The sequence below is a fragment of the Anguilla anguilla genome, chromosome 19 (assembly GCF_013347855.1).
Source record: "Anguilla anguilla isolate fAngAng1 chromosome 19, fAngAng1.pri, whole genome shotgun sequence".
Classification (NCBI taxonomy): domain Eukaryota; kingdom Metazoa; phylum Chordata; class Actinopteri; order Anguilliformes; family Anguillidae; genus Anguilla; species Anguilla anguilla.
In genome coordinates this window covers 18346532-18373571 of record NC_049219.1, presented here as the reverse complement: position 1 = coordinate 18373571, position 27040 = coordinate 18346532, and the positions used below count along the sequence as shown (strand labels likewise).

General features: G+C 50.1%; 1 protein-coding gene across 3 annotated transcripts in view; it reads left to right on the top strand.

The window, feature by feature from the left end:
* The first annotated feature begins 2816 nt into the window (after nucleotides 1–2816).
* ptprq (protein tyrosine phosphatase receptor type Q) overlaps nucleotides 2817–27040 on the top strand; it is a 40429-nt gene continuing 16205 nt past the window's right edge. For all 3 annotated transcript variants that reach the window (XM_035401755.1, XM_035401754.1, XM_035401753.1), the window contains exons 1-28: nucleotides 2817–3245; nucleotides 3717–3807; nucleotides 4061–4186; nucleotides 4435–4579; nucleotides 4700–4960; nucleotides 5419–5630; nucleotides 5778–5958; nucleotides 6309–6605; nucleotides 7389–7486; nucleotides 8342–8507; nucleotides 8702–8962; nucleotides 9179–9339; nucleotides 11132–11243; nucleotides 11861–12087; nucleotides 12764–12833; nucleotides 12937–13136; nucleotides 14352–14592; nucleotides 16250–16378; nucleotides 17311–17457; nucleotides 18011–18177; nucleotides 18627–19092; nucleotides 19680–19841; nucleotides 20032–20211; nucleotides 20709–20816; nucleotides 21003–21284; nucleotides 21612–21893; nucleotides 25871–26170; nucleotides 26765–27040. In XM_035401755.1, coding sequence (XP_035257646.1) covers nucleotides 3742–3807; nucleotides 4061–4186; nucleotides 4435–4579; nucleotides 4700–4960; nucleotides 5419–5630; nucleotides 5778–5958; nucleotides 6309–6605; nucleotides 7389–7486; nucleotides 8342–8507; nucleotides 8702–8962; nucleotides 9179–9339; nucleotides 11132–11243; nucleotides 11861–12087; nucleotides 12764–12833; nucleotides 12937–13136; nucleotides 14352–14592; nucleotides 16250–16378; nucleotides 17311–17457; nucleotides 18011–18177; nucleotides 18627–19092; nucleotides 19680–19841; nucleotides 20032–20211; nucleotides 20709–20816; nucleotides 21003–21284; nucleotides 21612–21893; nucleotides 25871–26170; nucleotides 26765–27040 — 5323 coding nt within the window. In that variant the 5' untranslated portion in view covers nucleotides 2817–3245; nucleotides 3717–3741. The remainder of the gene's footprint in view (nucleotides 3246–3716; nucleotides 3808–4060; nucleotides 4187–4434; nucleotides 4580–4699; nucleotides 4961–5418; nucleotides 5631–5777; nucleotides 5959–6308; nucleotides 6606–7388; nucleotides 7487–8341; nucleotides 8508–8701; nucleotides 8963–9178; nucleotides 9340–11131; nucleotides 11244–11860; nucleotides 12088–12763; nucleotides 12834–12936; nucleotides 13137–14351; nucleotides 14593–16249; nucleotides 16379–17310; nucleotides 17458–18010; nucleotides 18178–18626; nucleotides 19093–19679; nucleotides 19842–20031; nucleotides 20212–20708; nucleotides 20817–21002; nucleotides 21285–21611; nucleotides 21894–25870; nucleotides 26171–26764) is intronic.

The window sequence follows — 27040 nt, the reverse complement described above, 5'->3', positions numbered from 1 at the left end:
GGAGTGAGACGAGTAGAGACTGGCTGCGGGTGTGGAGTGAGACGAGTAGAGACTGGCTGCGGGTGTGGAGTGAGACGAGTAGAGACTGGCTGCGGGTGTGGAGTGAGACGAGTAGAGACTGGCTGCGGGTGCTGAGGGTGTGGAGTGAGACGAGTAGAGACTGGCTGCGGGTGTGGAGTGAGACGAGTAGAGACTGGCTGCGGGTGTGGAGTGAGACGAGTAGAGACTGGCTGCGGGTGTGGAGTGAGACGAGTAGAGACTGGCTGAGGGTGTGGAGTGAGACAAGTAGAGACTGGCTGCGGGTGTGGAGTGAGACGAGTAGAGACTGGCTGTGGGTGCTGAGGGTGTGGAGTGAGACGAGTAGAGACTGGCTGCGGGTGTGGGGTGAGACGAGTAGAGACTGGCTGCAGGTGTGGAGTGAGACGAGTAGAGACTGGCTGTGGGTGCTGAGGGTGTGGAGTGAGACGAGTAGAGACTGGCTGCGGGTGTGGAGTGAGACGAGTAGAGACTGGCTGAGGGTGTGGAGTGAGACGAGTAGAGACTGGCTGCGGGTGTGGAGTGAGACGAGTAGAGACTGGCTGCGGGTGTGGAGTGAGACGAGTAGAGACTGGCTGCGGGTGCTGAGGGTGTGGAGTGAGACGAGTAGAGACTGGCTGCGGGTGTGGAGTGAGACGAGTAGAGACTGGCTGCGGGTGTGGAGTGAGACGAGTAGAGACTGGCTGCGGGTGTGGAGTGAGACGAGTAGAGACTGGCTGCGGGTGTGGAGTGAGACGAGTAGAGACTGGCTGCGGGTGTGGAGTGAGACGAGTAGAGACTGGCTGCAGGTGTGGAGTGAGACGAGTAGAGACTGGCTGCGGGTGTGGAGTGAGACGAGTAGAGACTGGCTGCGGGTGTGGAGTGAGACGAGTAGAGACTGGCTGCGGGTGCTGAGGGTGTGGAGTGAGACGAGTAGAGACTGGCTGCGGGTGTGGAGTGAGACAAGTAGAGACTGGCTGAGGGTGTGGAGTGAGACGAGTAGAGACTGGCTGCGGGTGCTGAGGGTGTGGAGTGAGACGAGTAGAGACTGGCTGCGGGTGTGGAGTGAGACGAGTAGAGACTGGCTGCGGGTGTGGAGTGAGACGAGTAGAGACTGGCTGCGGGTGTGGAGTGAGACGAGTAGAGACTGGCTGCGGGTGCTGAGGGTGTGGAGTGAGACGAGTAGAGACTGGCTGCGGGTGTGGAGTGAGACGAGTAGAGACTGGCTGCGGGTGTGGAGTGAGACGAGTAGAGACTGGCTGCGGGTGTGGAGTGAGACGAGTAGAGACTGGCTGAGGGTGTGGAGTGAGACAAGTAGAGACTGGCTGCGGGTGTGGAGTGAGACGAGTAGAGACTGGCTGTGGGTGCTGAGGGTGTGGAGTGAGACGAGTAGAGACTGGCTGCGGGTGTGGGGTGAGACGAGTAGAGACTGGCTGCAGGTGTGGAGTGAGACGAGTAGAGACTGGCTGTGGGTGCTGAGGGTGTGGAGTGAGACGAGTAGAGACTGGCTGCGGGTGTGGAGTGAGACGAGTAGAGACTGGCTGAGGGTGTGGAGTGAGACGAGTAGAGACTGGCTGCGGGTGTGGAGTGAGACGAGTAGAGACTGGCTGCGGGTGTGGAGTGAGACGAGTAGAGACTGGCTGCGGGTGCTGAGGGTGTGGAGTGAGACGAGTAGAGACTGGCTGCGGGTGTGGAGTGAGACGAGTAGAGACTGGCTGCGGGTGTGGAGTGAGACGAGTAGAGACTGGCTGCGGGTGTGGAGTGAGACGAGTAGAGACTGGCTGCGGGTGTGGAGTGAGACGAGTACAGTCTGGCTGCGGGTTCTGTGGGTGCTGAGGGTGCAGCAGGTGTTGTAGAGGTATGTGCATGCAGGCCTCTGCTCTCCTAAATCAGTAGGTGGATCTCGCAGGGATGGACCTGCATTCTAGAATGGGTGTTTCTCTTGACAAAATGAAGGAAAAGCAGTCCTTCAGTGAGTGTTTAAATCACAGTCCCCATTGTTTAAATCTGTTTCCCTGCTGTTCAGTACCTATATGAGATTGAGTGCTTCTGAGTACATCAGTGCAGAATGGAGCAGCTGTTGGCTGCCGCTCTCTCCCGCTCCCACACAGGTCACTGGCTGCACACCCCATTTCCTGCTGACTGCTGTTGTGCTTTCACAGCATGTAATTAAAAGGACAGGAGCGTCCTCCACCTCCCCACTGCCACTCTGCTGAGATGGACAAAACTCTGACACATCCACTGATCCATCAGTATTCGGCTACTGAAATACTGCACTCGTACTGTAGGTGCCTGATGTACATGCCATTTGGATTACCGTCTCATTATCGTAAATGTTTTCTTTCTTTTATTACATTGCTGTAATTTGAAATCTTGTGGTGTCAGCAAAAACGTGACTGCGGCTCATTGTCTTCAAATTTGTAAGGAGTTTTGTGTCGCAATTTCACTTACTATATATAACGTTGGCAATACGAATTTTGTGTGAAAATGCATGTATCTGACATGAAGCTGAAAAGCCTTTTCTGCAGCTCAGACGCACGCATTCACACCATAGCGCCACTGGCATGCGGGAACTAAGTTAAATAGTCACGATCTCCTATTTATATATACCCGCGTGCACCCAGCGGTAAAGAACCCACTCCGGCAGAGTTTATTTACTCAGAAGTATTGCACAAATGCATGGATGTGCTTGAATCTACAAGCAGAGAAAACAAACAGCGGCGATGAACTCCATTACCATACTAATGCATAACCTACGAAGGTTATGCTCAACTGCGAGAATTCATAGACTGAAAAGCATTCCGAAGAGCGTAGTTCTGCCAGCGTTCGATAGCGGAAATTACATCACCACAAGAATACGCCACAAAAGCGTTGGAATCTAACTGTCATTAATCCCTTGTTAAAACTTGTATTGACAAATCCTCTATTTTGGCCGATGGTGGAATGGGACGCTTCGTTCCTGAAGTGGCTGAATGGGCTGAATTCTTATTGCCCACACCACGGACACTCCTACACTTTTCTGCAGTCCAGTTGTGGAGTGGCTGGCTGTCTCAGTCGTCATGGCAACCTGCTCGGTTCAACAAAGAGAGAAGCGCAGAAATGGGCGAGAGGAAGGAGCTGTTCCCACAGTCGGCTTTTCAGAAATCACTGGTCTCCAGTGGCGGACGGGGCGAAGAGCGCGCTAAATTCAAAGTCGCGTTGGCTTCAAGAAGTTGAACAAACTATAGCAGGTACTGCAAAAATCTTTAAATCATTTTACTCGGAGTGTGTGTGTGTGTGTGTGTGTGTAATTGCTTCACGTGTAAATATAGCCAGCAGCTGTGATGGACGGTTTTAGACAAAGTAGCCAAATGTTGCAGTGGTTGCGGTTGAAGTGCGCATGCGAGTGAGTGCTTTAAGTACACAGTAGTGTAGTAGCATGTGTAGTGTATTTTGCAGGTAACTTTTTCAGTAGAGTTTAATCAAACGTGTAATGTCGTGCTCATCGATGTGTTTATTATTTTGCCAATGTTAGTTCAGGGAGAGAACTGCTGACGCTAGCTCCCTCCCAGTTATTTAATTCATTGTTTATATATTGTTTCCTAGTATAAGAAAGGATTTATAGAAATGCTGGCTCAGTATTACTAACTTTCTGATTTGGTAATTGCAGTCTGGGTTGATTTTCTTATTCTGACACTGTTTTAATTCACTTTGAATGTTAGGGTTGCTGTGGCATGTGCCTATCAAATGAACCAAAATTCCCTCATGGACAAAACAGTTCTTCTGTGGCTAATATCAGATTATTTACTTAAGGTAAGAAGACCATGTGTGGAGTTGAATAATGTTACCTAAAATGTGGCACCTTCAGTTCATGTCTCTCTAGTTTTCTTGCAAAAAGTTTCAGTTTTAGGCCATTGTTCTGAGTTTAATGGCTTTTTTTGGAATTGGTGAAGTGATGAGTTGAGTGGTGCAGTGCTGTGTTAAGTGTTAGGCTGTGTTGAGTCGTGCAGTGATGTGTTGAGTGGTAAGCTGTGTTGAGTGGTAAAGACTGCATGTGAATGCACAGGTGCTGAGCCTGTCTTGCTCCAGAGAGCGGGGGTCTGTGGAGGTGCAGGTGGAATTTGGCCGTTTCCCTCATGCACAGGAAGCAGAGCTCTACTCACTGACCTGTTCAAGCACAGGAAGTCAAACCGTAAGGCCTGTCCCATGTTCACTTCCTGTCACAGTGTCAATCACACATCCCTAACTCCAACCTGTTTGGGAATAAATGTGTGTTCTGTAAAGGACCAGCCCAGTGCATTTATGTATTCATCTGTTTAAGCAGTTGATTGTTTGTGTGTCAGGGTTCAAATATGTCTGTCTGAATTGCCCTTCAGTGGACCATTAGAGCTCTCTGTCTGATGAAATGATATTTATGTTTAACTCTTTGACTCCCCGCAGCTCTGGCTAAATGCTACTGACAGTTCTGGATGTGTTCCGGATTGCAGAGTGGTCCTCCACGAACCTCTGGAGGCTGAAATGTATAATGTTGATATAAAAGCCATCAAAAACAATGTCATTCTGGAAACAAAGTCCTTTCGAGTAGGTGAGTGTATTGGTTTTAAGGCAATCTCATCCCTGTTTTTTTCCAGTTTAACCCCATTAGGATTTCTGAACTGATGCAGCACACATGCCGTGTGTGTGTGTTCATGTCTCTGCTCTGCAGACCCGAAGCCCAGTTCCTCCCTCAGTGTTGGGGCGATGGTGTCGAGTGCGTATTTCAGCTGGGGGAGCGGGGCGGGGGAGCCCAGCACCAGCTCTCTGAGGCTCAGGGGTCGTGTGTGGGACGTGCCTCCTGATCGAACCTCATACCGCGTGACGGGCCTGCAGCCCGCCTCTCTCCACAACTTCACTGTGGAGTTTAAGACTGGAGTCCGAAGCCTCAATGTCACGCTCACACGCAGGCTGAGCGTGCTGCTCCAGACAGGTGCATCCTTTCTCCCGAAACTCTTCCCTCTGTGCGCGCCCAGGAGGTGGGTGCTGTTATATTACATGTTGATTCTGTTGATCCTGTCTCAGGACTGGATTAATGTTTAATGAAAGCTCTTCAAGATTTTGCCAGATTTTCTATTTTTAGTTGTATGGGGATTTTCAATGCAATCTGCAGTGTGTAGTGTAGTGTGTATGTGTGTGTGTAGTGTGTAGCAGTAGTGTGTAGCAGTGTGTAGTGTAGTGTGTAGCAGTTTGCAGTGTGTAGTATAGTGTGTAGTGTGTAGTGTCTAGCAGTGTGTAGTGTAGTGTGTAGCAGTGTGCAGTGTGTAGTGTAGTGTGTAGCAGTAGTGTGTAGTGTGTAGCAGTGTGTAGTGTCTAGTGTGCAGTGTGTAGTGTAGTGTGTAGCAGTGTGTAGTGTATAGTGTGAGCGCTGACTGGCTCCCCCCTCCCCAGCTCTCTGCCCGGTGGGCTGGGTGCCCTCAGAGAGCAGCTGCTGGAGAGCCTGGAGGCGGGGCCGGCCATGGGTGGAGGCGGGGCTAGCCTGCAACGCTTCGGGGTCACACCTGGCCGACATAGAGACAGAGGAGGACTTCCTGTTTATCTCCTCTTACCTGAGTACGCTCAACAACATGATGTTGGTGTGGACAGGTCTCAATGACCTGCAGGTAAATTACAGCAGGGGCCCAAAAATTGACAACGATGAACCCCAGTGAAACAGAGACCACCTTTCCCTTTTTAATAATGGTCTGTTTATAGTTCTGCATTTCATAATGACGTGTTTTTCACTTTCTGTATCTGTGTTCTCTCCTCAGCAGGAAGGACAGCTGCAGTGGTCCAATGGAGTTGCCTATAGCTTGAAAAGCACTGTGACATCATCACTGCCAGCCAATCAGACAGACTGCTTTGCCCTGCACATGAACGCCACGAGTCCCAGTTACTTTTTCACCGGGTTCTTCTGCTATATGCCCCTGCCATACATGTGCCAGTACACATGTGAGCTTTGTGTTTAACTAGTGCTATAACACACACATCATTCTGTCTGTGAGGAGTGGCCTCTTAAAGCTCTGCCCGTTGTATTGGTTTCTTTTTAGGCGATCAGGTTTATCTGCAATTCAGTGGCCTGTTCTTATGACTAATGTCGATGTTTTCCACTTCTGGATAAAGAGCATCTTCTAAGTGATTACAATGTAATATACACTTGGAAGATGCTTTTAGAATGCTACATTTAGACTGTGTACCTTGGACAGTGTGTTGTACAGTGTGCTATTGTTATAGCACACACGTTTTGTTTCACAGTGTTGTGTTACGGTGTAGATGGTACAGCAATGTTCTTGTGTTTTTAGTCCCCCCTGCCCCACCGCACTTCGCCTTAGTGCTGGAGGGGGTGTGGGAGACGGAGGCTCTGATTGGCTGGAGTGATGTGGAAGACTGGAGGCAGGCAGGGGGCGCTCTGGAGCTGTTCCTCCAGTATCAGGAGGATGCGTTCGTAGACCAGCCCCATCGCAGGACAGTGCTGTCTAACAGCCGGAGTGCGGCTGTGCGGGACCTGTCTCCGGGACGAGTCTACCTGTTCTCCCTCAGAGCCAAGCACCTGAGTGGAGCGGTCCAGACCCTGGGCTCTGTGCTCCGGGTCCTCACAAGTAAGGGCTCTTCATGTGCGGGTTTACTTATTAAAGCCCTCTGAGGACATTCCTGCCCTGGGTCACAGTTCGGGACACCTGACCTGTGGAGATACGCTTGGGTTTAGAATGTGTGGAATGTGTGTTACGAAATAGAGACGTTAACTGCCCCCCAGTACAGGGTCTTAACTAGCACACAGCATGGTGTTTGCTCAGAATAATGTAAAACTTAAATAGCCCTTACTGTACATTGATCTTTTACTTGGGTCTTGCTTAGCTGTGTGTGTATGTGTGTCTGTATGTATCTGTGTGTATGTGTATGTGGGTGTCACAGGTACCTGAGCACAGGTGAGTCATAGGGACCTGAGCACAGGTGAGTCACAGGTACCTGAGTATAGGTCAGTCACAGGGACCTGAGCACAGGTGAGTCGCAGGGACCTGAGCACAGGTACAGTGCCATGAAGAAGTATTTGCCCCCTTTCTGATTTCCTCTATTATTGTATATTTGCCTGAATGGTTACAGATCTTTAAAGAAAATCTAATAGACAAAGGGAACTTGTGTAAACAGAAAACATATTTATTTAAAAATTATTTCATTTATTTAATGAAAAAGTTAGCAAACAGCTATATTGCTCATGTATCACATGGCCAGGGTGAGTGGCAGCTACATCTGTTCTTGCAGAGGAAGCGACCCCCCAAGCGTTTAACAGCGCCCTCTGCTGGGAGGTTACCTGTCCTGCAGTCTTCACCAGCTTGGATGGATGTTGTGTGTAAATGTGGGTTAATGTGCAGTGTGTGTTGCAGTCCCAGCCGTACCTGAAGACCTGACCCTCATCCAGCACAATGAAGACTCCATGCTTCTCACCTGGAGACCCCCCCAGGGACAGGTAGAGGGATACCAGGTGTGTGTCTCACACAAGAGGGGAGCAGAAAGGAGTCACATTAAACACACGCGGGCATAAATGTGTATAAAGGCATGTGACACATCAGGAGTCTGAGCTTTGATCTGAAGATGAGAACTTCTCCTTTAACATCAGCAGTGTGACAGAACAGAGATCTCAGAAGAGTTTGGCACAGCTTATGCCCGCTCGCTTGCTTCAGAAAGGCCTTTATGAGGGAGCGGCCAGCCTGTTTAAAGTTGCATGGCCTGCTCTTCACCCTGCGAGGTTGCCTAGCCAACCGGCCTTGCCTGGGTCAGATAGTGTTCCTGCAGCACTTAAAAATGCATGATGGGAGCTTGCAGCATGCATTGCTTTCCCCATACGGCTGATATTATGATACCAGCGAGGCTTGGCTCGTGAAGTGTGATGGAAGAAGGGAAGAGGGGAGGAGGGGAAGAAGGGAATGGGGAAGAGGGGTGCATTGCTGTTTACTGTGTTTGATTTATGACTGAGGCCTTGCAGCTCAGCAGACATCCAGCTTATCTCCACAGCCTTACTGTCAGAATGCTTTGGCTGTGATGCAACTGCGATTAATTCAGAGCGCATATGAACCAAATTACTACGTAAACACAATGCATTATACCAGATTAAACTGTGAATGTCAACAGGCTTGTCAACAGACAAACTCATGTTCATTTTGTGTTTGTACAATGCTATGAGGAACAGAATTACTGATTGAGGTGATTTGCACTAACTAAATCAATGCTTTGATGCGGTGGCTTTATCGCCATCTAGCTGGTGGAGGACTGAATTACATGCTATGTGCTTGGTGTTTTCAGCGTGATTTCTCACATTGTGTTTCTCACACACCTCCAGTTGAGCTACGGAGCTTCAGCAGCGCAGATAACCCAGCGCAAACTCAGCACCACCGACTGCAGCGTCCGCTTAGAGCAACTGACCCCCGGAGCAGAGTACCAGCTCACTCTGCAGTCCTTCAGAGGAACAGAGACCAGCGAGCCGGTCTCCACCCGCATCCTCATCCGTAAGCATGGGGGACTGCACTGGACCAGCACTGTCACTCATCCAGTTGTACAGTTAAACATCTTCCTAAATGTCTTCCTGGGGCTGTGCTAAAGGGACGGTGTTTGGGTTGTGTCATTGTGGACTGTATTAATGGGGCTGTGTGTGTGCGCTGGTGTGCGTGTGTGTGTGTGTGTGCGTGTAACCCCTCCCCAGCTCCCGCCCGTGTCTGCTTCCTGTCTCTGACACACGTTAACTCCTCGTCCGTTGGCTTGGCGTGGGAGCCAGCACTTGGCCTGTTTGATCAGTACCGGCTGACTGTGGCCAACGGCTCCACAGTGCAGGAGCTGCTCCTGCCCAGAGAGAGCCTGTCCCACACCGTGTCCAGCCTGCAGGACGGCTGCACGTACAACCTGACCATGTACCGCATCCGGAGCACAGTCACAGGGGCCACTGCAGTCCGCACCGTGACCACAGGTGAACAGTCTGTGTATTCATTACATACTGACCGTGACCACAGGTGAACAGTCAATTTTAGTGTGACTAAAATGTATCAGGAATTCATGTGTTCAGTAATGCCTGTTTGACTTGAGTGAGGACTGCAAATGTAAGACTTACTGTGGGTGTGTCTGTGTGTATACATGCGTGCGCGTGCGTGTGCGTGTGTGTGTGTGTGTGTGTGTGTGCGTGCAGTACCTGCCAGGCCTCAGGGTCTGCGCGTCTCTAGCGTTTCCTCTCATGGCTTCTCTCTGCGTTGGGACGGCCCGTCGGGCTGCGTGGACCGGTACCATGTGCACCTGAACCCCGCCCACGGCCTGGTCACCGTGCGCCGCGCGGAGAACGGAGAGATACAGGTACTGCACACATACAGGTACTGCATAGCTACAGGTACTGCACACATACAGGTACTGCACAGCTACAGGTACTGCACACATACAGGTACTGCACAGCTACAGGTACTGCACACATACAGGTACTACACAGCTACAGGTACTGCACACATACAGGTACTGCACAGCTACAGGTACTGCACACATACAGGTACTGCACAGCTACAGGTACTGCACACATACAGGTACTGCACAGCTACAGGTACTGCACACATACAGGTACTGCACAGCTACAAGTACTGCACACATACAGGTACTGCACAGCTACAGGTACTGCACACATACAGGTACTGCACAGCTACAGGTACTGCACACATACAGGTACTGCTGCAGAGATACTAGTACTGCACACATACAGATACTGCACTGCTACAGGTACTGCACACATACAGGTACTGCTGAAGAGATACTGGTACTGCACACATACAGATACTGCTGCAGAGATACAGGTGCTGCACACATACAGGTACTGCTGTACAGATACAGGTACTACTGCAGAGATACAAGTACTGCACAGATACAGGTACTGTAGAGCTGCAGTGCACAGATACAGGTACGGGTCTCTTAGTTAGGAGAGGTAATGGCAGCCCCTGTGTAACGCTGTAACAGTGTTGTTACGTTGCTGCAGCATTGTGGGAGAGTGTTGGGGGTAGAGAGGTGCAGCTCTGGGTACACCTGTGCGTCTGAATGCGCTGCAGGTGCCTTTAAAGGGCGTGTGCAGGTGTCAGGTGTCCGCAGCGAGACGGGGTTGGACCCGCTGTGCTCTGGGCTCATTATTAATGTTGCGGGTCTGTGGCTGAGCCCCTCTTAAATCTTTAATGTGGCCCTCCTCCTGGGACTGTGCCTCCAGCCCGCTCAGCCTCTCGGTCAGACCAGCCATGCTCTCCACCACCACGCTGGAGCTGCGGCTCACCCTCCTCACCCTGCTCACCCTGCTCACCCTGCTCACCGCTCCGCACCTGCGGCCCGTCCAGGTACGCCTGCCACTGTTCTGCCGCTCTCCCGCCACTCTCCCCATCTTTCTGCCCTCCGATGTGAGGTTTGGGGTCCTGGAGTGCTGCTCTGTATGCTGCTCTGTGTGCTGCTGCTCTATGTTGCTCTGTGTGCTGCTGCTCTGTGTGCTGCTCTGTGTGCTGCTGCTCTATGTTGCTCTGTGTGCTGCTCTGTGTGATGCTGCTCTGCGTGCTGCTGCTCTGCGTGCTGCTGCTCTGTGTGCTGCTCTGTGTGCTGCTGCTCTGCGTGCTGCTGCTCTGTGTGCTGCTCTGTTTGCTGCTCTGTGTGCTGCTGCTCTGTGTGCTGCTCTGTTTGGTGCTCTGTGTGCTGCTGCTCTGTGTGCTGCTCTGTTTGGTGCTCTGTGTGCTGCTCTGTTTGCTGCTCTGTGTGCTGCTGCTCTGTGTGCTGCTCTGTTTGGTGCTCTGTGTGCTGCTCTGTTTGCTGCTCTGTTTGGTGCTCTGTGTGCTGCTGCTCTGTGTGCTGCTCTGTCTGCTGCTCTGTGTGCTGCTCTGTTTGCTGCTCTGTGTGCTGCTCTGTGCTGTTATGTCCTGCTGTGCACTCCTATGTGCTACAGGAGGCCAATGCAGGGTTGAGCGGAGGTTGGGTTTGAGGTAAACGCACCTGGTCCCTGGTAGAAACCGTGTTTGTGTTTCTGTGTGAGTACTGTATGTGTTCTTATTTGTGCTTGTATTTATGTTTATGCATTTGCATGTTTGTGTGTGTGTGTGTGCGTGTGCGTGCGTGTGCGTGTATGTGTTTGCAGGCAGTTGTTTTGGCGGTAACCCCAGGGATATCATATAGCACCACGGTCACCGCGGTTGCCGCGTCGGTGTTCAGCTCCCCGGTCAGCCGGACCGTCACCACAAACGAGTCCAGTAAGCCCTGCCCCCCCGCGAGGACACGATGATGTCACCACAAGTTAGCTGTTGTATGGGCCATTGCGGGGAACCCTAGGTCATTATCTCACATGCATTTGATAAATGCTTATTTGGGTGTCTAGTCTTATTTTCTTATTTGGGTGTCTAAATATTCTCAAGAGTGAATTCAAAGTTTCATGACAAGTTTCAGTTGGAGGCCTCCTTTGGAACTTTCATAAATTCCTATTGGACGCTGACAGCTCCTGTCATGGGCCGTTGTCATGGCAGCACAGTGTCTGTGTGTCTGCGAGCCTAGGAAACACGTGGTGTCACCAGCTGCTTTGCTGGGCATTTATATTGCATCCATTTATACAGCTGGTTATATACTGAAGCAATGCAGTTTAAGTACCTTGCTCAGGTGTACAACCACAGTGTCCTATCCAGGAATCGAACCCAGGACCTTTAGGTTACAATATCAGTTCCTTACCATTACACAACACTGCTGCCCCAGTGCAGTGCACCCTCGGGCCAATGATTGGTATTTGTTTTGCACCAATCAGTGGTTGTGTTGTTAGTTTTGCATGTTCTAGAGGCCTCAGTAAATCAGGCCCTAAGTGTTTCTGGATTCCCTCAAGCACCGGAGTCCCCAACCAGCCTGATCGGGGAGAGAGTGGGCTCTACGGGCATCCTGCTGTCCTGGACCGCACCCATCAAAAGCAACGGCAAGATCCGCGACTACGCAATCAAGTACAAAGAGGTGTGTCCTTACCCAGAATCCTCCTTCAACCAGATCGTTACGCCCTCGGAGATCCCCGAGTATCTGCTCAACACCCTCACCCCAGGCTCCACCTACAACATCAAGGTACACAGACCTCGCTCGTCTTCATCATTTACGCAAGCGCTGAGTGTTTTTCCTCCTGCTGGGCAGTGTTTGCCTCACTGGGGGGTTTTAGGGACAGTGATTGTGCCTGTGGAACTGGTCCTGCTCCATATCTGGATTAAACTGATCATTTTCAGCAGTTGAACAGTGTTTAATTATTGATCAGGAGGACGGAGGTCATGGATTGGGTGAACTCTGCCCATTTGTTCCCGTACGTCCCCTGAGCACAATGCTTCACCTTTCAGCTGAAGGCTGTTGCTTTTGATTGGTTAAAAGGGGAGCATATCGAGTTTCTGAATGACTGTCGTGTCATTTGTAAACCATGACTGAGCAATCTTCCATTGTTCCACAATGCATCACCACACAAGTATGACCAAACTGTGCACATGACCGATATGACAAATTGTACTGTGCTTTACAGAAAAACTGTTTTGTTTTAACACAGATCTAATTACCTCCTTTATAAAAATGTAACTGCAAACTTGAACTCATCTGTGTTGTTTTATTGCTATATCTTGCATAGATCTCATTGGTATATGAGCATTGATTTAATTGGTAGGTGTGCAATATGCTTATTTAGTGTATGTATGCTTCATTAGTGTACTGTATGTGACTCCATCTTGGCTGGGCTGAAGTATCTCTGGTTCTCTATGTTCAGGTGGCTGCGAAAAACGGTGCTGGATTTGGGCTCTTCAGCAAGTCCCTGTTCTTCAAAACCGCTGAGGCGCGTGAGTACCCCTGTTTTTCACTGCTATTGGCCAGCATGTAGCCAATCAGCGTGCTTCTTTGAGCCCTCAATCAGCACATATCTGTCTCCTGTGTCCTGTGCAGCCCCTGGCCTGGTCACCAACCTCACAGCCTTCGCTACCAATCACTCCGTGGTGAAGGTCACATGGTTCCTCCCCAAACTCATCAATGGCCTCATCACCAAGTTCTCCGTCAAGGCCAAGTACGCACGCACCGGCGTGACGGTCCGGAAGCTGGAGGTCAACGCCGAGGACATCATGAATGGAGCACTGCCGCACTGCAACGTGGGTTTGACTGCCAGGAATCCAACCTGGGACTAGTACACTGTAACCCAGTCTAGTGTGCTGTAAACCAGTCTAGTGCACTGTAATCCAGTCCAGTGCACTGCAAACCAGTCTAGTGCACTGTAATCCAGTCTAGTGCACTGTAATCCAGTCTAGTGCACTGTAAACCGTGGTCTAAACCGTGGTCTACAACCTCCCCAGACATTCCCATGTCACCCCCCTGCTCACTGACCTCCACTGGCTGCCTGTTATGGCTCGCATCAAATTTAAGTCCTTGGTGCTTGCATACCAGGCAGCTAAGGGGTCAGCACCAGGGTACATTCAGAGGATCATCAGACCCTACACACCAGCCAGACCTCTCCGTTCTGCCACCTCTGGACGCTTGGCACCTCCCCCTCTTCGCGTCTGCACTTCCCGCTCCCGTCTGCTGTCTGTCCTGGCCCCTCGCTGGTGGAATGACCTCCCCGTGACGGTCAGAACAGCAGAGAATCTCACCACTTTCAAACGCAGACTGAAGACTCATCTCTTCAGGCTGCACCTCTCCCCACCCCTCCCTAGCCTATAGTTCAGCTCACTATACCTAGCTAGGATAATTTGATTGTTAGTGTATCTGGCAGGATTGTTTTTGTATGATTAGGTGTGATTCCAGTGCTAGTTTGTACTTGGTAGGATTCTTGCTTGCTGAACAAGCTTACTCTACAGGGTTGGAGTCCTGATCGATGTGGTCACTTCTGGCACTACGATCCTTACTTCACTCTAGTGTTTCTTTTGCGCCTCTACATCATGAAACCTATGCACTTGTTGTACGTCGCTCTGGATAAGAGCGTCTGCTAAATGCCTATAATGTAATGTAATGTAAACCAGTCTAGCACACTATAACCCAGTCTAGTGCACTGTAACCCAGTCTAGTGCACTGTAAACCAGTCTAGTGCACTGCAACGTGGGTTTGACTGCCAGGAATCGAGCCCGGGACTAGTGCTACAGTGCACTAGACTGGTTTACAGTGGTTTTACACTAGCCCAGTCTAATGCACTGTAACCCAGTCTAGTACACTGTAGCCCAGTCTAGTGCACTACAACCCAGTCTAGTGCACTGTAGCCCAGTCTAGTGCACTGTAACCCAGTCTAATGCAGTGTGTGTCTGACTCACTGGAATGTGATAAAAGTGTAATCTGCATGCATGTGTGTGTGTGTGTGTGTATGTGGGGTCCTGCAGGATGCTGCAGAGATCCTCTCTCGGGGGACCCCCAGCCCCTCAGAGATGTCCATGCAGACGTCGGCCTCCTCTCCCCCGGTCACGCTGTCGGCAGTCCCCCCCGCTGCCTCCTGGAACATCCCCATCAGTGCAGTGGTGGACCAGCTGCGCTCCTACACCGCCTACGTTTTCGAGGTCTCCGCCTTCACCAGCGACGGCGAGGGCCAGATCGCCAGCTACATGGTCCGCATGCCGGAGTCAGGTACTGGCACACCCTCACCTTTACCTGCAGACCCCTCACCTTCACTGGCAGAGTCAGGTACCTGCAGACCCCTCACCTTTACTGGCAGAGTCAGGTACCTGCAGACCCCTCGCCTTTACTGGTAGGCCCCTGACAGGCATGTGATCAGCGCTTTGGGCTTGAACTCCCAGCTATTTTGTACCTGCGGCCAAAATCAGCAGCTTTGGCTTACAGTTGGGTTTCGTTTATGCAGTGAAATGGGCTAATATGTCTTAGCGGGCAGTGTTAGTGGGTAGCATAAGGGGGTAGTGTTGGCCAGCAGTGTTGGCGGGTAGTTTTAGCACGTATCCTTAAATGAATTCTCTTTCTCTAGAATGTTCCAGCTGGTGACATTGGCTGTGCCTGTTGGTAGGTCACTGGGGTTGTGTTTCTGATCTCAGTTTTAGGCTCAGAGCGCTCTGTCGTCAGATGCTCCTTGTGCCATCAGAGCCCGAAAGCTCAGTTTATCCATTTTGTTTCTCTGCGGCTGGGTTGTTCTGGGGCGGTGAGGCGAGACCGGCCTGGAAGCAGGTCAGGTGTTGCCAGGTGGAGTGGAGGCTTTGTGTTGGGAGGGTTTGTCAGACCCCTCGTCTCTGTTAGCTTCATGCTAATCGCATGCTATCCTTGAGCAGATGCACCTTCCCCAGTATTACAGCCTGGGCGTCTGTAGGATTCTACTGCGGAGTAGCTTGGCTAAGCAAGTGTAGCATTTGCTGGAACACAGTCAGCCTTTACACAACGTGCGTTACACTCGAATGGCATTGCTGTGGATCAGGCCTGTTGCCTTTTGACAAATGGCTGTTGACAGTGAGTCAGCATTTCAGCTTTTCTTTCACACTCCTGATTTATTTCCTGGATGAAGTAAGCGAAGGATTGTTTTCTCCTGAAAGGGCGAGCGGGAACACCGCCAGACATATCAGCAACCTCAAGGTGTAACCCAGTAGAGAAAAGCAGACACATTGATTAAGTCTCTCTCTCTCTTTGAGTTTGACCTCTGACCTCCTGTCCTCCATTTTAAGGAACCTGGAGACACTGTGTCTCAGGTAGCTGTGGGTAATGCTTCTGTAACTGAATGCATAATGCAGGGCTTTATGTAAGGGTGTGCAGGATCTGCCAGGTTCTTCTTTTTCTGAAGGCTCTGTTGCCTGATAAGAAAACCTGAGCTTTTCCAGGAACCAAATGAAATGTTCTTAATTAAATTTTCTGAGTTCATGTTTTTTCCTGGAAATCTCTTTTATAAACCTTTTTATTTTAGCATTTCCATGACTGGATTCTGTTCTGGAATTTATTTCTTTGTTGATGATGGATCTTTATGAGAAAAAACCCAAAGAGAAGAATGCAGTTAATATATGCAGATTTATTGAATAACATACAAAATTATCAGGATCATAACCATTCTGCAGTTTCTAGAGTAGGGTTTATTAGTATCATAACCATTCTGGAGTCTCTAGAGTAGGGTTTGTTAATATCATAACCATTCTGCAGTCTCTAGAGTAGGGTTTATTAGTATCATAACCATTCTGCAGTCTCTAGAGTAGGGTTTATTAGTATCATAACCATTCTGGACAGTTCCTTGTGTAACAGGGTTGTGTTTCTTGGACAGTCAGATGAGATCTAAAGACATCCTGTTACATTACAGCTCCTGAGGATCCACCACAAAACCTGTCTGCATGGAACATCACCTCCAAATCCTTCTCCCTGTCCTGGGACCCCCCCACCATCGTCACAGGACGTTTCAGCTACGTCATCGAGCTGCACGGACCCACCGGTGAGCCAGGGGACCGCCATCTGAGTCAGTGCTGATCTGAATCCAGAGCTGCTGACCTCTGAGTCAGTGCTGATCTGAATCCAGAGCTGCTGACCTCTGAGTCAGTGCGGATCTGAATCCAGAGCTGCTGACCTCTGAGTCAGTGCTGATCTGAATCCAGAGCTGCTGACCTCTGAGTCAGTGCTGATCTGAATCCAGAGCTGCTGACCTCTGAGTCAGTGCGGATCTGAATCCAGAGCTGCCTACCTCTGAGTCAGTGCTGATCTGAATCCAGAGCTGCTGACCTCTGAGTCAGTGCTGATCTGAATCCAGAGCTGCTGACCTCTGAGTCAGTGCGGATCTGAATCCAGAGCTGCCTACCTCTGAGTCAGTGCTGATCTGAATCCAGAGCTGCTGATCTCTGAGTCAGTGCTTATCTGAATCCAGCACTGCTGACCTCTGAGTCAGTGCTGATCTGAATCCAGCACTGCTGATCTCTGAGTCAATGCTGATCTGAATCCAGAGCTGCTGATCTCTGAGTCAGTGCTGATCTGAATCCAGCACTGCTGATCTCTGAGTCAGTGCTGATCTGAATCCAGAGCTGCTGATCTCTGAGTCAGTGCTGATCTGAATCTAGCACTGCTGATCTCTGAGCCAGTGCTGTTGCTAATCTGTAGCTTTTTGCTGAATACAGTGAAGGAGGATTGTATTGACAGGGTCATACAGTGTCATTATCATAAATCAGTTTGAGGACTGGTTGCCTGACACAACACAATGCATCATAACAAGTATCACTGTTTGATTTTTAGTTCATATTTTCATTGTTTGCACAGTTTGACTCCTAACACCTTTACCTGCTGATGTTTGATATTTGTCTATAATTGCCTCAGAGTTTTAGTATGCATTGATGTGTACCATTTCATTAATAGGTGTTCTGTGTGCTTTGTGTGTAGGTTACTTGTATGAAAACAGCACCACTGATCTGAAACTGGTGTACTCTGGTCTGAACCCATACACGCACTACCGGGTTCTGGCTCGAGCCAAGTCTGCTGGGGCCTTAGGCCCGGAAGCAGAGGCCGTCGTGCTCACTCCTGCTGAAGGTTAGTGCTACACATGACCAGTAGAGCCCTTATGGCTGGGTTTGTGATCTTATGTGTGTGTGAAAGGGGAAGTTCACCCTAGGAAATTAGCGTATGTTTCCACTTATCCAGAGTACTGAGCGTTGAGCGCCACAGAAATATGGGTCTGTTGAGGTACGTTGTGTCATGGTGAGCTGCAGTGGATTGTCAAACACTCGTCAAATCTTGAGTATGGGCAGAGAGTACTCTGGTTGGAAACATACCTTAATTTCATTTTTGGGTGAACTGCCTCTTTCCGAAAAAAAAGCAAGGTGTCACCTATAGATAGCAATAACTAACTAACTAAGCTAACTAGTTTGGAAGCTTGTGGGTGGCGATGCTTTGCTGTATTCAATTGGTTTATTCCTTGTCTGATATATATATATATATATATATATGTGTGTGTGTGTGTGTGTGTGTGTGCGTGTAAGGTAAGAGCGTGGCTGATTGTGTTGGTTGTGTGGTTATAAGGTGAGAGCGGTTGAGCGTTATGTGGCTGATTGTGTTTGTTGGTTGGTTGTGTGCTTTGGTGCAGCTCCCAGTGCAGTCACAGAGCTGGTTGCCAGAGCTGTAGATGCCACCTCAGTGCAGGTGTCCTGGAGAAGCCCCAGTCAGCCCAACGGCCTCATCACCCAGTACAAGCTCCTGGTGCTGGTCAAGGGCGCGGTGATTCGGAACATCACCCTCATCGAACAGAAGGAAGTAATCATCACAATCATTTCTTCTTCCTTAAATCAGATTTTATAGGGGTAGGGTTTTTTGTGGTATATGGATGCATATATGAAGATCAATATTCTGTTCCAGTCTGTTTGAGTTTTCCCTGTAGTTCCACCATTCACAGGACTTCCTAAGCCCCTTGTTAAGCTGTCAGCGCACAGCATTTCCTTAATCATGCAGCTCCCACAGGGGTGTCTGGTCAGGTCAGTTCAGGTGTTTTAAGTGCCTTTGTTAATGGCAAAATAAAAAATAAACTCTTCAGCTGGCCTGAAACTGTGTGTGCTCACGTTCCTGTGACTTTCTGCCGTTTCAGTGCATACTGTGATAGAGGATAAGACCTGAAGTGCAGGTTAGATGTGTCATAGGTCACATGCTGTGTGTGAAGAGACGGGAGAGTGTGTGGCTGAGCACTGTGGTGTTTGTTCTCGTTTCAGGGTCTGAACCAGACGCACTCTGATGATGACGGTGTGTTGAATCGCCGCGTTCGAGACGCTACCGCCCTCCTGCTGCACCGTTACCAAAGAGCTGCCCTGTTCCCCACCTCTGCGCCCCCACCTGTGGTCACCTCTGCCTACTTCCTGTTTGCCTCCCGCATCGCTAACCAGCCTGGCACGGCAACAGAACGCTCCGCCCACCCCACCGCTGCTTCCCCCTTCACCTCTGCCCTCTTGCCAAGCCCCGCCCCTGAAAGCACATCCCTCCCCTGGCTGACTGACTCCGCCCCCCCGACGCCTCACACTACTCTCGATCTCCAGACTCCGGGCTCCGCCGCCCTCACCCTCCCCTCTGACCCCTCCCCCACTGGTGGAGACAAAGACCCGCCCCCTCTCAGCTCCAGCCCCGCCCAGCCACGCCTCTCCACCCGTGCAGCTGTCACTGCTGATGTCACAACCTCCACAGGTGTGCACCTGGTCTACCTGCGGGTCACTTCCTTGGGCTCAGGTGTCCCTATATCTGTTGGCCCCGCCCCGCACCCCTGTAAAGGAAGATGAGTTTGTGTTGGCTCAAAGGAAGGAGGTGTCCTGTTTCCTTCTGGCCTGGCCATTGGACACCTCAGTGGCCAAATGAAATATTTAAACTGCTCCAGTGCTCTGCTTACTGGAGCGTTTTAGGAGAGGAGCAATTGTCTTTATTTTTATCCATTTATTTATTACATGCAGACAATAGATCACCGTTTCCATGGCTACAGTGTTTAAGGGCTAGTTCGTAATAAGATTCAAGTATGTTTCCCCTTACCCAGAGTACCCTAATCTTAACTAACGGGTTGTGCATGAAGTGATCCTTTTTATAGACAGGCTGTTTGAATGACTGTTACTGCCTTAGATTTACAATAACTGGAATGCAGTCTCAGTCAATCAGAATCCAGGAAAGAAAGAACCCAATTGCATTTGAACTGAGAATGTCATGCAGAGCAGGGAGCAGTGTGGAGAACTTGGGTCTGATGGATGTGTTGAGCCTGCAGCTTTGCTTCCTGTGTGTCTCGGCAGCGATGGTGTCCAGCACACAGGTGATCGACCTCTCTGCAGATCGCATCTCGTACGTGGTGACCAATCTCAGCCCCTTCACCGAGTACACCTTCAGTGTGTCAGCTTTCACCACTGTGGGGGAGGGCCCTCTGGTCCAGACCAAGGCGAAAACCAGAGAGCAAGGTAACCATGTCAACCCCTGTTACACTGCATGACCATCACACTGCTGTCACAATCACTATCACACTGATATCATAATAACTATCACACTGACATCACAATCACCATAACACTGATATCACAATCACCATCACACTGATAACCTTTTGAAAGAGGAGAACATGGCTGAGGTTCTGTATTTGTCTTTATTCAGTGCCAAGCTCAGTGCAGAGTGTCTCCTACCAGAACATAAGCTCCTCCTCCATCCTGCTGTCATGGGAACCGCCACTGAATCCCAACGGCAAGATCACACACTACACTGCCTATGTGCTGGACCTTGACACCAAGGAGGCCTTCCAAAGAGTGACCAACAGCACCAGCATAATCCTCTTAGGTAACCCTGGCCACACCCTCAACCTGTCACCATGGGAATGGTATTTACGATGTTAAATCCAAGGGTGTGTGGTACACAAGTCTCTTACAGCTCTGGTCTTGGAGAGCTGCAGTCTCTTGGATTGTGTTTTCACCTTAAATTAAGTAATCTATTTAGATCCAGAATACAGTTCTCCAGGCCCCTGGTGGAGGACTCCTGTAGACCTGTACCTCTCCAGGACCAGGGCTGGGGACGTCTGGTTTAAAACACGATCAGAAATATCATAAGTATTTACGGTCATTTCAGAGATTTTTTAAAATTTCTGAACTACCAGAATTATTTTCAGCCTCCTGTCAGTCACCTAGGTTACTTGCTTTTCATTGTCAGCAGTTGTGATGCTGCTTATTGCGGCTGCTGTAAGCTGTGTTGGCCACAGGAGGGCGCTGCTTATTGCGGCTGCTGTAAGCTGTGTTGGCCACAGGAGGGCGCTGTTTGAGCTGCTTTCTCTCCCCCTGCAGGACTGAAGAAGTACAGCAGCTACAAGCTGCGTGTGGCGGCCTCCACAGCCGTAGGCGAGAGCGCTCTCTCTGAGGCAGACGACGTCTTCGCCGTCACGCTGGAGGACGGTACGGACACCCTTTCCATCTCCAGAACCTGCTTCCACATGCTGGTGTTCCCATCCCTAACACTGCTGCATGGTGACATTAGATATTAAGATCGGGTTTTCTTCCAGTCAGGGGTGTGACACCTAGTCCTGTGAGCCTATCATCAGACTCGCTTTTTTAAATGAACCGTTTCTCCTGGTGCTCTAGAGCCGGACTCTCCCCCCGTGAACCTGTCTGTGTACAACGTCAGCACCTCCTCTGCCACAGTCACATGGTCTCCTCCAGTCCTGGCCAACGGCGTCATCCGGTTCTACCAGATTCTGTACCAGAATTCCACCATGAGCCTGGTGGTCAACTCCACGTCCCCCAGCGTCTCTCTGGAGGGTTTGAAACCGTTCTCCTTCTACAACGTGACCGTGCGAGCGTTCACCAAGTACGGTCATGGGAACCAGTCGTCTGAGGTTCTCGATCTGCTGAGCGGGGAGGACGGTGAGTTCTAGCGGTGTGTGTGTGTGTGTGTGTGTGTGTGTGTATGGCTGTGTGTGGCTGTGTGTGTGTGACGGTGAGTTCTAGTGGTCCACTCTGGTTTGTTCTGCTGTTCCTGTCCTCTGAGCATTGCCGCTGTAGACAGATGCTCTGTTTCCAAATCTGACTTCTTACTAACCCTTGGAGTAACCAAATGGCCTTTGTGTATGGATTGGAGAGGGCACACAGGGATATAAAGTCTGATAAGTTTGGATAAATAAGATGGCGCTAATCCATTTAAAGCACTGTGTAAGTAAAACCAGTCCTGTTCCCCTAACTGTCCCCCTGCAGTCCCAGGGAGCCCCCCCTTTGACCTGATGTACGAGAGTCTGAGCTCCAGTGAGGTGAACGTGTCCTGGCAGGCCCCGCTGGTGCCCAATGGCGCCATCTTGTTTTACAGCGTGGAGTACTGGAACTCCACCCACGCCCTGAACACCACCACGCCCACCACCTACGCCCGGCTCTCCAACCTGCGCAAGTACGCCCGCTACCGCGCCTCCGTGAGGGCCTCCACCCGGCTGGGCAGCGGCAACCACACCAGCGACATCCTCAACATCACCACGCTGGAGGACGGTGAGTGGCTCTGTTAGCACGCTAGCTCCTCCCCCTGAACCCTGTCTGCTCCTCCCTCTGTGTGTGTGTGGGACCCCAGGTTTCAGCAGCTCTGGGCTTTTGCTTTTTTCCACTGAGACTTCGGCCAGATCTCTTCCTAACAGCTTTCTGCTTCTCTGTTATTGTTCCAGCAGTGCTGTCTTTCACAGTCATGCTCATACCTGGTGCAGGTTTGAGTCTGTGTTCTCCAGCGATGGGGAAAATACAAAACAAAAGGAAGAAAACATATTTTACAGGCCCAACAGCTGAAATGTTTTTTACAGGTGGCTGTTTACGCATGTATTGTGTGTGAACTATTTCATAGGTGAGTGTTTGTGCAGGTGCAACGTGTGGACTCTTGTTGAGTGTGTACACACCTGCACTGTGGGGACTCCAGATGAGTGTGTACACACATGTACAGTGTGCCAAATGTTTTCCAGGTAGGTGTGCTCGTGCCTGCATTGTTGAGACTGTAGGTGAGTGTCTTTACATCTGCATTGTGGGAACTGCAGGTGAGTGTGTTCACACTTACATTGTGGGGACTGCAGGTGAGTGTGTTCACACCTCCATTGTGGGGACTGCAGGTGAGTGTGTTCACACCTCCATTGTGGGGACTGCAGGTGAGTGTGCAGTTGGCTCCCCAGGTGACAGGGCTGTAGCCAGCAGGGTCCCTCATCGGTTGCATCTGATTCATTTTAACCTATCATTCACTGTATTTTCACTGTATTCTCTTAGATGCTTTGGTGAAGGCCTCTTTGCTCACAGCGATTGTGTTTCTTATGTGTATATATAAAACAGTACCAAGTTCTCCCCCACGATCCCTGCATGCCAGGAAGGTGTCTGACACCCAAGTAGAGCTGTCGTGGGAACCCCCGCTTGAGGCCAATTCCAAAATCCTGTACTACATCGTCTCTGTGTGGTATGGTGTTTTCCTTTTCCCTTTTAAAGCCTATATGAACAATATCTTACAGAATGTTCAGCCAGATGTTAGATATTGTTCTATGTATGTTATGCAACTGGCATACATAGCTTAACATTGGTATTATAATTTGGTCCTGAACTGCTCTCATTGCAGTAATTGAGAGAATATGTCTAACAATATGGCTAACGGCAGATGCTAACGGTGTTATCAGGTGGGTTACCAGGTGGGTTATCAGGTGGGTTATCAGGTGGGTTACCAGGTGGGTTATCCGGTGTGTCTCCCCCTCTATGGCCTCTCAGGAACCGGACCGCTATGCGCACTCAGAACGTGACGGTCACGTCTGTGATCGTGGAGGTGGACAGGGACAGTCAGTACAACGCCTCGGTGTCCAGCTGGACCAGGCTGGGCGACGGGGGAGTCTTCCTCTCCATCTTCTTCTCTGCGTCTGACGCAGGTGTGGCAGCCTGCACAGCTAACATGGGGGGCTTTGGAGTTTGACTGCACATCATGGATTTCTAGAGAAAAAGACTAGTTGAGACTAGCATACTTTTATCTAATTGGGTGCCTGCATTCATTAATACCTGTTAATGTTTTAGTCAGGTTTTATATCAGAGTCATGTCACTCCCTTTTAAAGGAAAAATTCAGTGTTCAGTTCAATCCGTGTTGATGTTGCATTATGAAAGTAATCTAAACACATATACAGTAGCTTGATTTATTAGTACAATTTAAAACATTGTGAAGGACTCTGCTCAAACAGTCTATTGCTATTGCTATGCTATTTAGTTATTACATTGGTGATGACCTTGGTACTGTAGGAATACAGCAGACCGGTCTTAGTCCTGCTCTGGGATTCATGTGTGCAGATAGGGATGAGTGAAGCTTGTGAAGCCTGAAGACTTTGAGTCCCCTGAGTGACAGGCGGTATGTTGCTTTCTCTCTTGAAGTCCCAGCTGATCCCCCCCAGAATGTGTCCTATGTGAGTCTGACTCCAACCTCCATACAAGTGCTGTGGTCCCCCCCCACCCAGCCGAATGGGGTCATCCAGTTTTACACCATTTACTACAGTGACAATTCCAGCATGTTCTCTCAGGTGAGATTCACACCTGTACAGGGTTTATACTGAACGTGCACATTGTGACCTTTTCCTGTGCGCTTGTGCAGGGACATTTGAAATATACGCGGAGTAATGTTTTATACTGACTGACAGGAGCTGCTGCACAGTGGGGAATGTGCAGTTATGCTGCAAGGGTTGTGCATGCGATGGGAAAATTGCAGTTTTAATGTGCAGTGGTCTAGAGTGAAATGGGGGAAGAGAGCGAGAGAGACAGTTAGAGATGTACAAACACACAGCTATACACACACACACACACTCGTAAAGGACATTACACTGTGTTTTCCTGCAGAGAGTCAATGTGGTGGATGAGCCACCAGGGGGCGCTGGCTCCCAGTTCTCCTCTGTGCTTGAGGGCCTGTCCAAAGGCACTGAATACAGCCTGTGGCTCAGCTCCAGCACGGCCCAGGGCGAGGGACACGCCCGCAGTGACGTCATCCGCCTCTACACCATGGAAGACGGTGGGCAATTGCCACAACAGCTGTTGCTTGGTGATGCCTGCACTGTTTTTTCCCATTGTCTTTTTGAAAAAAAAATCAGGTAAAAATTCAAGAGAATCACATTGGGCAGAAAAAAAGGTGGTTTTAATTTTCAGCGTTTTTGTGAAAGGAGAAAAATCTGTCTGGCAAACTGGGCTCTTCCGTCTCCACTCCCAGGCCTCCCTGCTTCCTCTCTGGGCCCACTGAAGACCCCCGTTTGCTTCTCCTTTCACAGAACATGCTGAAACTTTGCCCCTCTCAGGCTGAAACACTCGAGTGCAGGCAGGCTGCAGGCTTTTTAAATGCTAATAGCTTCAGTGCGCAGGGATCATGTTGTGATACATTTTTGTCAGACTCCACTGCAGTGAGGGGAAGATAAATGTAGTAATATTACATAATGCTTTACAGTGATTGTTTTAAGCCATTCTGTGAATGTTGAAAACAGTACCCAGTGTGTAAATGCTCTGACCGTCTCTTGGTTTTTACGTGATTTGGGGAAAATGGTGCAGATGTCATAAACGATTGTTTATTTGAAGCAGTGCTGTAGGGTGTTTCACTGTGATGTGATAATAACGTATGTCTCTGTGCTGTGCCAGAGAGCAGAGAGTAATCCTGCCGATGAGGACCGACCTTCCACCCTGCCTGCGCCACTCATGCCCTCCCACCCCGCCCTCTGCCCTTATACCCCGCCCCTACCCCACTCCGACCACACCCCCTATGCTTGTGCCCAATTGTCATTCAGGGGTCGCGTGGGGGATGGGGGGGCAGACCCTGTGAGCCTCTCTGTCCGTCACACAGTGATACCCCTCTGTGATTGGTGGGAGGTGGAGGAGGAGCGGCTGTGTGAAGAGTTGGGAATCCTGCTCTATGATTGGTTGGAGGTGGAGGGGGATTGGTTGTGTGTCGGAGAATGTGGAATACTGCTTTGTGATTGGTTGGGGTGGTGGCTGTGTGTAGAAGAGTGTGAGGTGGAGGCGGTGTGTAGGAGAGCTGAATGTGTGTGTATGTGTTCTGTATGGGAAAGGGAGGCCTGCTCTTTGGGTCGTCTGCCTTTCCATGGGAGCGAAACCTTCTCCCTTTAAACTTGCTTTGTGTATCTGACTGACTCCGTACCGCCTCTCTTACATGTTTCCATGTTTTCTCTCACTTATCCTGTTCATTTCTCTCCCAGTGTTTTATTGTATGGCCTGCTTTGTGTTATTTCCATTGCTCACAGTGCTTGCTTTGTTCTAATTCATCTTTATGTTATGTGGTACTGCCACCTTTTATCTGAACAGTGCTTTGAACTCCTGTATGGGCAGTGTTGTGTAAAGTTGTTGTTATTATTATTATTGCAGTGCTGAGTGATGTGATGTGGTATGATATGATGTGATGTGATATGATGTGATGGTATATGAATTATAGATGGTGTTTGGGGTCTGATGGCTGTTCTGACCTTTCCCACAGTGCCTGAGGGGCCCATCCACAACCTGACGGCGCAGAACTTCACCTCCACTGCCCTCATTGTGAGCTGGGATCCGCCCCTGGCCCCCAACGGCAGAGTGTTCTACCACCTCAGCCTGGAGGAGGAGCACAAGACTCTGCTCAGCTCCAACCAGACCATCCGGAAGACCACCAACGACCTGGTCTTCCTCTTCACCAAGCTGCGCAAGTACACTGACTACATCCTGAAGGTCACCCCCGCGACCTCTGCTGGCTCCTCTGAGAATAGCACCAGCGTGTTGTACCTGCGGACTGAGGATGACGGTGAGCGTTCTTGCTCATGCTCAGTGAGGTGGCTTTTTCTTGCACATGCTCAGTGAGGTGGCTCTCATTCTTGCATATGCTCGGTGAGGTGGCTTTTTCTTGCACATGCTCGGTGAGGTGGCTCTCATTCTTGCACATGCTCAGTGAGGTGGCTTTTTCTTGCACATGCTCAGTGAGGTGGCTTTTTCTTGCACATGCTCGGTGAGGTGGCTCTCATTCTTGCATATGCTCAGTGAGAGCAGAATGGTGGGGCTCAGTTTTATTTGTAATCAAAATTGTATTCATTGTCAATGTAATACAGTTAGCATCGTCACAATGTTAAAATATGCATTGTTCAAGTGTTCAACAGCCCTGGGTAAAAAATCTGGGTGAAAAAGAAATATCTATTTCAGCTAATATTCTGAAAGTACAGATTAATTATTTGATGCAAGTTTGCTGAGGGGAAGAACTTTTGGGAGCAGAAAGAGGTGCTGTGTGTTGTGGGGAATGTTGATGTTGAGGATGTGAGACTGTAGGGAGGTATTCTCAGTCTGTTACACAGCGCATTTGTAGATATTGTCAGATGACAGTTCTCCTCTCTGTGTGTCTCCCCAGTGCCCAGCTCTCCTCCGCTCTTTAGCTCTAGCAGAAACGTCTCTTCCTCCTCCATCCACCTGTCCTGGCTCCCCCCTCTGGAGCCCAATGGGGTCCTGACTGAGTACAGCCTGGTGCTGCAGGGGCCCGGGGGGGCCAACACCACCCTCACCCCCGACACCAGCCTGACTCTCACCGGCCTGCTCCCCTTCTCCCCCTACAACGTCTCCATCGCCGCCGGCAACCGCCGGGGCCTCGGCCCCTCCCTCATCCTGCTGCTGCACACTGATGAAGCAG